This window comes from Sprattus sprattus, assembly GCF_963457725.1.
Source record: "Sprattus sprattus genome assembly, chromosome: 14".
NCBI classification, from domain to species: Eukaryota; Metazoa; Chordata; class Actinopteri; order Clupeiformes; family Clupeidae; genus Sprattus; species Sprattus sprattus.
Genome location: NC_137912.1, coordinates 6673235 through 6688234, shown reverse-complemented (window position 1 = coordinate 6688234; position 15000 = coordinate 6673235). Strand labels below are relative to the sequence as shown.

General features: G+C 47.5%; 1 protein-coding gene across 1 annotated transcript in view; it reads right to left on the bottom strand.

The window, feature by feature from the left end:
* ppfia2 (PTPRF interacting protein alpha 2) overlaps window positions 1-14607 on the bottom strand; it is a gene marked incomplete at its 5' end in the record, with an annotated part of 182637 nt that extends 168030 nt beyond the window's left edge. The window contains one exon of the mRNA XM_080851365.1: window positions 14359-14607. Within this exon, the coding sequence (XP_080707491.1) occupies window positions 14359-14607 (249 nt within the window). The remainder of the gene's footprint in view (window positions 1-14358) is intronic.
* Between the last annotated feature and the right edge of the window lie 393 nt (window positions 14608-15000).

Here is a 15000-nt window from a genome sequence, read left to right as displayed (position 1 = left end):
GTTTAAAACTCAGTTCAATCTTTAAAAGAGTTTCCATCTTGTAAAGAAGTGTCAATGTTAAACTGAACCAAAATGTAGTACCTATTATCGAACTAATCATTTATTGAGAGATTCTACCAAGATGATTGTACAAAAATAATAATGCAACATATAAGCGAGACTTCAAAGAAGATCTTTCTTTACTGAGGAGAGAAAATAAATTCTTAGAAATGCAATACAATGTACCATCTATCCACTGTAGAGGGAAAAGAGCACATTAAATGTAGGACAATGGCTGTTACTATAATAAGCGCTTTGGTTTAGTCAATGTTCATTTGAGGGACTGCATATGTGGCCTTGAAGATAGCTGGCGGGGTCTTAGCAGGGACATATGCTCTGTAAAGCCAATACAATCTCTTGCAGGAGGCAACTCGTCTTCAAGGCAAACATGGCACATTAAACATGATTTGCTAATCTTCAGCACAAAGCAGTCTGTCCCCCCCCCCCCCCCCCCCCCTCTGAAGCCATGGTTTATTCCTCACACGACTGCATGAAGCGAGGGGCTAACAAAACGAGTGTCGACAAAAAAAAGACAAAAGTAACGTTTTGGAAAGAAAAACGTTTGCCTGGTATTGTCTGCGACAGCCGCACATCTTGCCGGGAAGATAGGACGGGCCACAGAAGACCGCGCTCACTCTCTCCTCTCCTCGCAAGTCCTTGAGTGAGCGCGTGCCGTCTTATCCGAGGCGGAGTGGATGTGACATCATTTTCTATTTATGGCGTTCAAGTGAAGCATTCGAACGCTAAAAGGCAGCCATTAAAGGGGACCAGCTGTGCCTCCTGAAATACCAGCTTCCTGCTCACCCTCCTGACTCATCCGCTAATTCACCCGCTATACGTGGAAAAAACAGGTCCCACTTGATTTGTGGCGCCTTTGTTTGAAGTCTGACAAATTACAGCCTCGTAAAAAAATCGTCAATTACAGTACAAACAATGCTTGCTGTGAGGAAGGTTGGAGAACAGCTCATTAATTGTCTGTAATGATGTCTGAATGTCTTCTAATATGATTTTAGCATAATTTGTTGTCTTTGTGAGCTGAACAGCCCTGATGAGATTAATGGTGTTCTGATATTGTTCGGCGGATGTCAGATCATGACTGCCATGTGATAATAGATGACTGCGGCCTTGTACACAATAGGAAATACATCAGTGTGGCCTCGTGCAGTGTATTAACAGTGATTAAGAAGCAAAGCCTTGTCCTGGTGCTATTAAAGGGTACTCAGGACTCCTCCAGATCAATGAGCTAGCTGAGACTCTGTGTGTGTGTGTGTGTGTGTGTGTGTGTGTGTGTGTGTGTGTGTGTGTGTGTGTGTGTGTGCGTTTCTGAATGGTGCATGGCAAGGAACCAAATACATGCTGAAGCAGTATCGACTAATTGTGTGTCCTGGTTCTTTCGCATAGCCATTCACAAAGTGGATTTCTTTTAATGGCACAACTGCGAGAGGCTCTCGCTCTGCCACGCTGCAAAGGCACCGGTACAAATCTCAATTTGTGATCTCAATAGGAGGCGAACCACACCAGTGAATCATCCAGTCACTCGCCGACACCACAGCTGCCAGGCCCGGTGGCTGACGTCAGTGGGAGCGTGGTGCGATCCCCTCGCCCCGGTGTACACACAAACACAGACAGTCACACACACACACACACACACACACACACACACACACACACACACACACACACACACACACAAACACTCAGACTCTTCCTCTCATCACATGTCTCCCTTGTAGACACACACACATCACAAATTCACACACACAGCCAGTCATATTCACACACATCTCCGCACACCGTCAGATACACCTTCACACCCCATCACATACATCACAGACACACAAACACACAGAGACACACACACACACACACACTTGCGCAGACACACATATGAGCTTGTAATAACACTAATTAAGTTCTGTACACCAGGTGCAAAGCTTGGCGACCATAAATAGCAATGGCGTAATGAGACACGAATTTCGTTGTAAATGAAATAAATTAGAGCACATTACAAAGCCATAACTGCAGCAGCCTAGGGAACCAGATTAGACCTAAACAGGTTAGCTAAACATTACTTCATCCAACACACTCACTCTCTCTTTTTTCTCTCTCTCTGTGTCACACACACACACACACACACACACACACAGACACACACACACACACACACACACACACACACACATACACACACACACACACACACACACACACACACACACACACACACACACACTGAACAGAAACAAAAAAACAGCAGACACCCAATACCATCCCACTCATGAAAAACACTATGGTCCACATCAGGGCAGGTTGAGACGCACTAAGCCCCAACGCACATCAATGGCCCACTGCTCCACACCCTCCCCTGCTGGCCATCCTGTGAGATGCACTCCTAGCAGCTCCTTAGAGGAAAGACGGAATAGTCAACATCTCACAAGGCCATGACGCAAGAGTCAGAGGCAATGGCAGCATGCTATTATAAGCCCTTAGTTGTACCTCATGTGCCTTGGGAACTGGGCAAGCAAGAGAGAGCGGGGGTCTGTTTAAGTTTGCATTTACTCACAACTACTACCACACCTGTTACTGACACCACACATATTATTACCACCATCAATATAACTACTACCAGTCCGACAACTACCACCACAAATATAACTACCACCACTCTTATAACTACCACCCCTCCTAAGCAGTTCAGTTAAGAGTGACATGCTACAAAGTAACAAAATCACAATGTAACCAGAGCCAACCGTTCATTCACCATGGCAACAAGGAGCCTAACGCAAGGCCTGGGGCCTGAAAGGCCTGGGTCGACACGTAAAGCACTCCAACACCAACACCCAGTTATCAATTCATCATCACCCAGAATACACCCAGTTTTTCAAGGGTGTTTTCCTTCACTTTTGGTCTTTTCTAATTCAAACATTAAATTGTATGTTAACAGCAGTATAGTAACGCGACCTATTATCCCGCGGGCCACCAAAATATCCGCTTAACAAATATGTTTTTATCAATATAAATATGGTTTAATGAATCAACCTTACATATTTCAGAAGTGACAGGTGTGTAGAACATGCACAAAGTCTTGTTTGACTCTCAGCAGGAACATTTCTTAACGTATTTTCCGATTTGTTTTGTACAGTCGCGAAATGGCAACAAAGTTGGCGACAACCTATTATCCCGCATTGATGTAAAATGCCGTTGGGAATCAAGCTCAACAAGAAAAAGAATTTACACCGAACGTTGCGAAATCAAAATTCTACTATTTGTATCAGGCTGGTTTGTACACGCAGTATTACAACACTATCTTATACACTTCAATACGCTGTATATGTGCAATTTTTGCTACAAAGCTAATTTAAATACCCTTTTTGGGCAGGGACTTAAGTTTTCCGAAATCTGCGATCCTGGATGACACCGAAATCAATATTAAGTAACGTGTACCAGCGCTTGCGGGATAATAGGTCGTGCGGGATAATAGGTCGGGCTACGATATAAGCATAATTTCTAATATGAGCTGTATGATCAACTTGTACTTCTAATTGAGGCTTAGCTAGGTTGTGAAGCGAGATGAAGTTCAGCTAAAGGGAGTGAGGAACGACTGCCTTCACAGCATGTAGGTTTACACATCATGATGAATCTGTTCCTGAACTAAAGCAAATATCACAGCGTAATGCAAACTGTGACCAGGGGGACAAATGTTTGTGTCCGTGTGAGAGATTAATACTCTACTCCAGCTGCTGTACTCTAAAAAGGCTCCCGTCAAAGACACAGCTCCACACAGCGACTGTAGAGAGAAGGAAAACCACATTGATTGCACTCCAGCATAGCCAGGTTCTTGGTTTTGATCATCTAGAGAAAAAGCTGTTTGATACACAAGCAACACAACCTAGACGGGGCAGAAATTCCTCTTGGAAGCATTCTTTTAGCAGTGTGTGTGCTGGCTGATGCTTGAACTCATATTCGCAGTAGTACTAATATTTTTGGCCACCAGGTATGGGAAGAGGGAAATGAGAGAATAGCTCTTGCCAGGAAATCTTTCTCACTTCTCTTCCACTTCAAAACGCCTAAAAGCAGTTTGGTGGACTGCTGCAGGCTGAGCTGATTATTGACATTCTTCCGCTGGTTTATCAAACGAGTCGGGGGATGTGTCTGCCTGATGTGTGTGTGTCTGTGTGTGTGTGTGTGTGTGTGTGTGTGTGTGTGTGTGTGTGTGTGTGTGTGTGTGTGTGTGTGCGCTATGTGTGTCTGCCTGATCAGACGTAACCTTTCAAGGGGGTATCGATCAGGAATCTTGGCAGGGCAGATATGGCAGGCTCAGCGCGCCTCGAAAAAAAAAAAACGAAACAAGGAATCCGCTCTAAATCCGCCAAAGATTACAGAGAGCCGGAGGAAAAGAGGACAGACAACAGGGGCTGAAGGCTGAACTGAGAATCAATTAAAGAAAAGTGAAAGCGATGAGAAAGAAAGGGAGAGAGGGAGGGAGACGGAGAGATAATCGAGGGAGAGGGTGTGACATTATGAAATGCTCATCAGCTTGCAAATTGTCACTGTTGGAGGCAGAACATTCTGGACCATACGCTGATCGTCAAGCTCATTGGAGCGCTGTGTCTGAAAATACACACACACACATACACACACACACACAAACACACACACACACACACACGCACACGCACACGTACACGCACACACATACACTGCATCAAGGAGTCACCGAGAGCTCTGTCAGGAGATGAACCTTACCCTGCTCTATTGAACAAACAGCTCAATGGGTTTCTTATGCAGCACGCCAATTGTTTGCTAAGTAATAACCCCATGTAACGCTAGCGGTTCCACATGCATTCATGTAAAGACTAGAACCTTCTAGAACAGAGTGAGAACAGAGCTGTGCAGTGTTCAAACCTTGCTGCCAAATGCCTCAAGACATGCTAGTAGATTGATGCTAGTACCCATGAGGTTTTGGCGACCTTGCAGCAAGCCTGAGGTGGTAGGTTCGATTCCCAATGCTGGACAGTGCTTTTGAAAAGACAAACTACAGTACAGGTAAGGCATAGCCCCTTTGAATGTGCACAGGTCAAGGGATGGTGGACTCTAGGTCTGAGAAATAATATCAACTAGCTTTTCCACATGCATACATGGTCATCAAAGGCCAGAGCCTGGTGCAACCAAGATCAGCCAGTACAGAGCTGTGCAAACCTCCCTATTTGTGTTGCTAGTGACTGATAGACTGCATTTCACTGATACCAATCTCGCACACTATGCCTGAGGTTCTAGGTTCAATTCCCAATCCAGGACAGTGCTTTTCCCAATAGAGATGACAGTATCACGGGTGAAGCACTGTCCTCTGAGAATGCTGCTGGGTAAGAAGAGCGGACCTGTGGGTTGGATTCAGAGCCCTGTCATTACATTTAGTAATTTAGCAGACTCTTTTATCCAAAAATACACATACACACACACCGATGGCACACTGCACATCAGGAGCAATTAGGGGTTCAGTGTCTTGCTCAAGGACGCTTCGACAGGTTATCAAACTAGCAACCTTCTGATTACTAGACGACTTCTCTACCTCCTGTACCACTGTCGCCCTCACTACAGCAGCATTTCCACCATCACCCTCTTAGTGTGTGTGTGTGTGTGTGTGTGTGTGTGTGTGTGTGTGTGTGTGTGTGTGTGTGTGTGTGTGTGTGTGTCTCTCTGCGTTTTATGGAGTTTCCTTTCCTTCCTTTCTTTTTTTCTCCTCCCTCGTGTCTTTCCTTGGGAGGCATTCTAAGCGTTCATCTACCCCACGGGCAGGGGAACTGGGGCACAAACAATAACAGTAATCATGACAAATCATGTGTTGCTTTGGTGGGAGGACCAGCTGACTGCCTGGGCCTGGGGGGGGTTCAATGCAAGCCACTGAGAGAGAGAGAGAGAGAGAGAGAGAGAGAGAGAGAGAGAGAGAGGGAGAGAGGGAGAGGGAGAGAGAGAGAGGGAGAGAGAGAGAGAGAGGGAGGGAAAGAGAGAGAGACGGAGAGAGAGAGAGGGAGAGAGGGAGAGAGACAGAGAGAGAGAGAGAGAGAGAGAGAGGGAGAGAGGGAAAGAGAGAGGGAAAGAGAGAGAGACGGAGAGAGAGAGAGGGAGAGAGAGAGGGAATGAGAGAGACAGAGAGAGAGAGGGGGGAAGGGAAAGAGGGAGAGAGCGATAGAGCAGAAAGAGGGAAGTAAAGTGAGAGAATGGGAGTCATTTGCTCCTTGTCTTATCCCTTCTCCTCTCTTAGTCATCGTATGTGTGTGACCTTGTAGAACTGCACAGCTGAGAGCATCCTCTCCGAAACCCTCCCCCTGACAAAGACCTCAGAATGGTACGGTCCACTGTCTAACCCCCACAACCAACCCACCCCCATCCCCTACTGTCTATTGAAATCGCACTATTTCTTCTTTGTGGCTGTAATGTTGACAAACACTCATGTCACACATGACACACCATGGCAGAGGAAGACCCCCCCCACACACACACACACGCACACACACATACATACACACACACACACACACACACACACACATACATACACACACACACACCCACACACACACACACTCACACACTTACACTGGTGATGAGTCTCTCATTAATGTCGCAGTAATGACACACTCACCAATGATGACCCCCTGGCACTGCAATCAGCCTCTGGAGGACCCCACTGCCCCTACAATGCCCTAGCACCCCCCCGACACTCACACACACACACACACACACACACACACACACACACACACACACACACACACACACACACACACACACACACACACACACACACACACACACACACACACACACACACACACACTAAATACCATGGCAGGCTCTCTTCTCTCCAGCACAGCCAAACTGCTATTACGTCCACAGGGACAGCCGTGTCTAAGCAACGCACACGACGTGTTATTAGGCACGAAACATGGATGGCAGAATGACAGTGGTGGGCTGACAGTTTGGAAATGAAGAAATTACTACCCTTCATTAGAGGCGACGGGACTATTGCACATTCACTTTTGCACACCTGCACTGCATTCTTTTGAATTTGACCCCTTACTTTACTTCTTTATATACACTATTTATATATACATCTATTTCCATACTGTGTTCTGTAGTACTTATGTTATGTGTAGTACTTAGTGTGTTCCTATGTTTTTGTGTTATGTAGTAGTACTTACTTATTGTGTGTGTATGTTTGCGTTTTTATGTTTTTATGTTTACTGTATGCACCTATGCACCAGAACAAATTTCAGGTAGGCGCACACCTACGTGACAATAAATCTGTTTCTGATTCTGATTCTGATTAGTATGTCCGCTCACAGGGAGTTGATCCCATGACCATGAGGTTGTTGCCCATCCACTCGTCCAGCTAAGCCACTGGAACAAAGCCTCTGTGTTAAACACACTAACCTAATTATGCCCTCTGACTTCTTACAGACTTACATATATTGTTACACTTCCCCTTGAAACATGGGTATCACTACATAACACTCTTGACAGGCCAGCACTACCCAGCACACCCCTGATCCTCCATAATGTTACAAAATGGCTTTTCTCTCTCACTCCATGCAGGCAACGCATGCACACTACAACGCAGCGAGGAGCAATTCAGAGCAATTATTATGATTCAAGCGCTTCCATCCGGGGCCAGCCCTGCTACCATGATACACACACACACACACACACACACACATACACACACACACACACACACACACACAGCCCTTCCCTGCTACCACTGATGAATGGGCTTCACGAAGAATCGCATTGACTTCCTGTACTGTAATCCAAGGGCAATCTTCGCCTGCATTACAACATGTGTGGAGAGAGGGATCAATACCCCGGTATCTCATTACTGTCTGCTGGGCCCGAGAGGCTGCCGCTGCGTGATCGACGTCCGGGAGGAGGAGGAGGGCTGGGACACACACACACACACACACACACACACACACACACACACACACACACACACACACACACACACACACACAGGGTGGAAGGTGGAGAGAGTTGGATGTCCACAGAGCAGGATGGCCTCGACCCCCCCGGGACCACATTAGTCCGGTGAAAACAAGGGGCCTGAGTCCCCTGGTCATTAAGGGGGGGGTTGAATTATGGGTTACGGGTTGAAGGTGGTGCGGGGGTGGGGGGGGGGTGAGCCAAATCTGCCTGATCCTTTAGTTCATAAATAAGTCCTGTTGAGAGTGTTCTTATTACTACTGGTCTTTGCCTGATTTTGAATACCTCAGTCATAAGTTAGAATCAGTCACATTGGCTACTGCTTTCTTTCATTAAACTCTGAATACATTCTCTCGCCACTGCCATGCTCTATCTTGAGAGCAATATAAATCTACAAGTATCATAAATGCAATGGAAAAGGACATGCTGCAGCAGGACACTCTCTGTGTAAAGCAGCACTGACTGTGGGGACAGACTTCAGCCTCCCAGAGGCGTGTCACGCTGCATCAGTACCACGAGCTCAGGTGGGAAGGTAGCCGCAGACAGAGTCTTAATGAGAGGGAGGCACTGAGAAACCCACTGGGTCCCCACGAGACAGAGGCATTGAGCCCACAGAGTAGAGGACAGCTGAGGAGGAGAGAAGGGGGGAGAGGATGAGAGGGGAGCCGAGGGGAGTGGAGGGGAGTGGAGCGGACAGACGGATGGAGGATTGGAACAGCAGGGGGGAGAGGGTTTGAGGGGCCGGGGTGTCGGACTTGGAGAGGCTGTGTTTGGACACGGTAATGAGGATTGAAAGAGGCCCCCGCTGGCCCTCGGGGGCCATCTCCAGCGCAGCGGTGCAGCGGCACACACACACACACACACACACACACACACACACACACACACACACACACACAGACACACAGACACACGCACACACAGACACACACACACACACACACAGACGCACACACACACAGACACACACACACACACACACACACACACACACACACACACCACCGAGACGTCTGGGCCTTTTGAAGGAGAAAAAACAAACAGCTACTGTGCCATGGCCAGGGCAGCGCTGTTAGAAACTAGTTAGTCACTCACTGACGCATCCAAGGCACTCCCTTTCCCTTTCGCTCCCAGTCTCAGCACCCAGACTTCCTTGTGTCTCTGCAGAGAACCACCTCCTCCCCTCCACACCATCCTTCACCGCCTCCCTCTTCCTCCCTCTGCGTCTCCCTCTCGCCTGTTGTGTCATTTCATTTGATTTCTCCCTCTTCCTCTCTCTGGCACGTAACTCTACTCCATTCTCTGTTTGTATCCTATGATGTATCGTGTATCCTGATGGACCCACTACTCCACTACAGGTGAATGACTGTTGGACTATGGCAGAGTTGGCAGCAAGCAGAGAGGGCAGAGGATCTTTGTGCTTTTCCCCCCTGCAATGTTTGGACAAGGATTAGAGACACAGGCCCGACTGACTGTATTCCAGCCCAAAACACACACACACACACACACACACACACACACACACACACACAGGTGTGCCTGCTGCCAGCTGGAAACATTTCTGGATCAACAGGGCACAGCCATGTCCAAAAAGGCCTGCACAGCGCTGCCCCCTCTGGGACCGGAGGACACAGCACGCCTCCTGCCCTGACAAAAGACATCTGCGGCTAGACAAGCTCACTCCAGAGTGCCTGGACCAGGCCAGGACCCAGAGGAGAAACACTAAGGGGACTGATGGAATGGATGGATGAGAGAGAGAGAGAGAGAGAGAGAGAGAGAGAGAGAGAGAGAGGGAGGGAGAGAGAGCCTGAATGTGGATGAGAGAGGGAGAGAGAGAGAGAGAGAGGGAGGGAGAGAGAGACTGAATGTGGATGAGAGAGAGAGAGAGAGAGAGAGAGGGAGGGAGAGAGAGACTGAATGTGGATGAGAGAGGGAGAGAGAGAGACAATGTGGATGAGAGAGGGAGAGAGAAAGAGAGAGAGACTGAATGTGGATTAGAGAGGGAGAGAGAAAGAGAGAGAGACTGAATGTGGATGAGAGAGAGAGAGAGAGACTGAATGTGGATGAGAGAGGGAGAGAAAGAGAGAGACTGAATGTGGATGAGAGAGAGAGAGAAAGAGAGAGAGACTGAATGTGGATGAGAGAGAGAGAGAAAGAGAGACTGAATGTGGATGAGAGAAAGAGAAAGAGAGAGAGACTGAATGTGGATGAGAGAGAAAGAGAGAGAGAAAGAGAGAGAGACTGAATGTGGATGAGAGAGAGAGAGAGAAAGAGAGAGAGACTGAATGTGGATGAGAGAGAAAGAGAGAGAGAGAGAAAGAGAGAGAGACTGAATGTGGATGAGAGAGAGAGAGAGAGAGAAAGAGAGAGAGACTGAATGTGGATGAGAGAGAGAGAGAGAGAGAGAAAGAGAGAGAGACTGAATGTGGATGAGAGAGGGAAAGAAAGAGACTGAATGTGGATGAGAGAGAGAGAAAGAGAGAGAGACTGAATGTGGATGAGAGAGGGACAAAGACAGGCAAGAGCAGGGCTGCCATGCAGGACATTGTCACTGTGTGACCTCATAGTGTCAGAAGGGGACAGCCATTGTGACACGCTTTGACCCACTGATAGAAGAAGGCAGGAAGGAGGGAAGGAAGGAAGGATGGAATGAAAGAAGAAAAGAAGGATAAACAAAAACAGAAATAACTTAGGAACAAAAGAGAGGATGGTAAAATAAAAGATGAAAGAAAGAAAAAAGAAAGACATGAGGAGGGAGGGAGGGAAGGCGGGAGTGACAGATTGAAGGTTGGAATAGAAGAGAAACAGAAATGAGGAATGAAGGAGAGAAAAAGAAAAGAAAAAAAGAGAGAGAAAGTAAGGAGAAAGGCATGATAACCAGAGACTAAAATACCGAACGGAAATGCAAAAAGTAGCCATAGAATTAAACGCTGTAGAACAGAGAGAAGGACATGAATGTAAGTTTGAAGGAGATTAATAGCACTCAAAGATGCTGGTCTGGGCCCGCCTCGAATAAAGGCAACTGCCTCATCCTTCCTACCTCCATATCTGTCAGCCTGAACTCTGCCAAAGAGCACTTAACAGCTAAATGAGGCCACTTCCGCAGCTTAAAGAGAGACAGAGAGAGAGAGAGAGAGAGAGAGAGAGAGAGAGAGAGAGAGAGAGAGAGAGAGAGAGCTTCCTCATCTCCAATCTCCTGGCCACCAACCTCTGGTGCTGCACAGTAACACAGAGCAATACAGAGGCAGAGAAAGAGAGAGAAAGAAAGAGAGAGAAAGACAGAGAGACAGAGAAAGACAGAGAGAGAGAGAGAAGATAGAAAGAAATAAAAGCCTGAAGCAATCGTTCAGCCTCCATTCAGATCTGGCTGATTATCCAGCCCCAGATTTAACGCCTTAGCTGTGTTCGGAACTGCAAGAAAAAAACCGTGGGCTCAAATATTGAGGTCACGCCAAACACTTCCAGGCGCGCCGTCTGACTCCGTTCCCTCCACCGGGTTGAACCAATCACCTGCTCTAACCAATCCCAGGTAGGGCAAGGTGGCAATCCAACAAAGTGAGGGATGCAAGAAAAGAAAAAAAAGAAGCAAAGTCATAAATAAGTCTGGAACATTTTAAGAACTGACTGAATTTTTTTTTTAAACGTTATTGCTTGTTATGCGACTTCATTTACGTTGACATGATAATAAAAGATTATGCGTAGAGTAGTTGCCAGTGCACTGTAAACCATTGGCTAGGATAGGGCTCATCCTCGGAGTAAGTAACTCCGGACAATTACTTCAGTCGACCAAAGTGCCTCGTAAACCATAAGGGTAATGTTGATATGGTACAGACTAATACAATCCTGCCAAACTAATTAATGGTATCATTTGTGGATGGCTAACATCAGTACAGGACTCCATATTGCGTGGTGACATCTAATTCAAAGCGTCAGGCTACACGCACGGAACTGTGCATCAAATGCCTGTCATCAGGCGATGACAGAGGAAATACATCATTGTTGTGCTCTCGTGTTTACGACGGGACGATGCCCATAAAATGCCTGCAAAAAAAAAAAAAAAGTAAATAAATAAATAAAAGTGTCTTCTCTCAGAGAGCCGTCTCTCTCTCCCTGGAAATGAAACAACGGAACGCGATCGGTGCAGGCGAGAGATATGCTAATGCCCCCGGTATTCTCCCGGTCTGATAAGAGCAGTTGCTGCGTGTTTACTCGCTTCACTGAAATGAAGACTGTCGGCTGGCTATGTGCTCCGGTGTACAACCCCACCACCTGCGATCCACTCAGCACCGAGCAAGGCTCTTTTGTTGAGGCGGGGCGGGCAGGGCACGAGTACAAAAGGGAAATTGAGATACCAACACACCAGCAGCACTAGGGCGTAGAATCTCCATGACTAGTGTTTCTTGTGAGGCAAGGATAGATGTCGGAGGCCGGTTTGCCATTCACTGCAAGCTGACCCAGTTACGGGGCATAGGGGTGTGTGTGTGTGTGTGTTTGTGTGTGTGAGTGTGTGTATGTGTGTGTGTGTGTGTGTGTGTGTGTGTGTGTGTGTGTGTGTGTGTGTGTGTGTGTCTGTGTGTGTGTGTGTGTGTGTGTGTGTGTGTGTGTGTGTGTGTGCTCGGGGGAATCAGGAGCTGGATCATGCAAAGCGCAGTTATACGCAGAAATCATGAGGTCTGGTGACGCCACCGGCATTATTATCTCTCAAAGGTCACATTTGAGCCCTCTCTGTGGAATGTCTTTAAGAATTTTGTGTGTGTGTGTGTGTGTGTGTGTGTGTGCTCTGATTCTGATTCTGAGTTTACCAAAGCACTTCAGTCAGCCGGCCTTGTGTCTTTGGGCACATGAGTAGAAGTCCAATAACTGTGAGAACCTCTGGCAGACAAAGACCTCTTTTTTTTTAGAATCTTATGGAAGGCAGGCAGTGAGGACTTGTGATTGAAATTACTGACACACTTTTCTGCCTTCATCCAGCTAATCTTTGCTTAGGAATCATTACGTAAGCCTTTCCTTTTTTTCTCCACACTCCTGACTGATGACTACCGGCCGGAAAAACTAAAATATTTTCAGTCCACCAAATTCTCACTTGGAAGACCACCCTGAGTGTGAGCCTGTGAGAAAATGAGAGAGCTCTAGACAGAGATGTTGACAAACATCATGCACACATACACACAGACAAACACACACACACACACACACACACACACAAAAACATACACAGACGAAGACACACACACACAAACATACTCATAACCCACAACTCATTCAAATACACCTACATACATACGTACAACCATATATACAACCATACATACAACCAAACATACATACATACAGTACATACATACATACATACATACATACAAATATTCACACACACACACACACACACACACACACACACACACACACACACACACACACACACACACACACACACATACATACATACATACATACAAACATACACACATCAAATATTCACATAAAAGTACTTATTTCACATGACTCATCAGACAGCATTTGTTCTCAGAACTCAGGGGTGTAATCCATAAGAAGCTGCCATTTTAACTGCTCCACAAAAATAAGCATGACTCACTGAGATTAACTCCAATGAACGTAATCCACTTGGACACCTCATCAAAACTGACCTTACTGAAGCTCAACCTAGCAACTTCATCTCCATCACCAGTTGAGTAAGAGAAGCTAATTCTTCTACTCTCCCTGTCCTCCCCTCTCTATCTCTCTCAATGTTTTAAGAAAGGAGTTGAGGGTCGGGTCAGGGTAGACATGCACCAGGCATCTCCATTTTAGATCCTAGTTAGAAGTTGAGATGGGGTCCTCTGACGCCCGTATGGACATTCATGCAGGGCTATGCAAAAACCCCTCATCTTCACTGAACCCATTGAATGCACTGAACAACAGGGAGTTGAGTACCGAGGATGGTATACTACTAGCGTAGCTATGTCAGTTATCGGACAGTGTCAAACATCAACCATTCTGTTAAACAATCAAAATGCTAAGTTTAATAATGGATTAACCTGGCACGAACGTTTGCCGATAACACACGCATGCCAATAATTAACACCGTTACGATAGAGCTCCTGAAGCCGTGGCAAGAACAGCTAAGTGCATGAGAAAAAACATGGCATGATAACCATAGGATGGGTTATCATTATTTATGGTATATCAGTGCTGTTATACAGTGGGGTTGGGGGTCGGGGGTCAGCTCTGAATGTTTCACTCTGGCACGACAAAAGAGAAACACAGAGGGGGTTAAGGGGGGTAAGAAGAGGGTGGAGAGAAGTATTAAAGATGGCGTGCTGGCGCGTGGCGTACCTGGGGCAGTGCGGAGGTGAGCTGGCGCTGGAGCGAGTCGCGGTCGTAGATGACGTCCTGCAGGTGGTCCTGGGCCAGCGTCAGGCTCTCCTGCGTCTCGCGGAGCGTGTCCAGCAGCCGGTCGCGCTCGTCCAACATGTTCACCATCAGCTGCTCGAAGTGCGAGTCCGGGTCGGACGCGCTGCTCTGGGAGCCACGCTGGCTCATGGCCGTGTCCTCACTGATGGTGGGCATCACCTCACACATCATCCTTACCTGGGGGAGAGAGGCCGGGGGGGGGGGTGGGGGAGGCAGGGGGGAGGGGGCAGAGGGGGGCGAGGGTGAGGAGGGTTAGGGGGGTGAGGGTGAGGAGGGGGAGAGGGGGTGAGAGGGTAAGGGGTGGGGTGGGGCAGTGGCGGGGGAGGGTGAGGGGGGGTTGAGAGGGTAAGGGGTGGGGTGGGGCAGGGGCGGGTGAGGGTGAGGGGGGTTGAGAGGGTAAGGGGTGGGGATGGGGCAGAGGGGAGTGAGGGGGCGGGGGGGTGGGTTGGTGAGAGGGGGAGCGGGGGGAGGAGAGAGAGAGTAAAATGAGTGGCACTGTGACAGAGGCGCTATGTGTTTCAGCAACACTTACATCATCGCTAGATTAGGACACGACACTTGAAG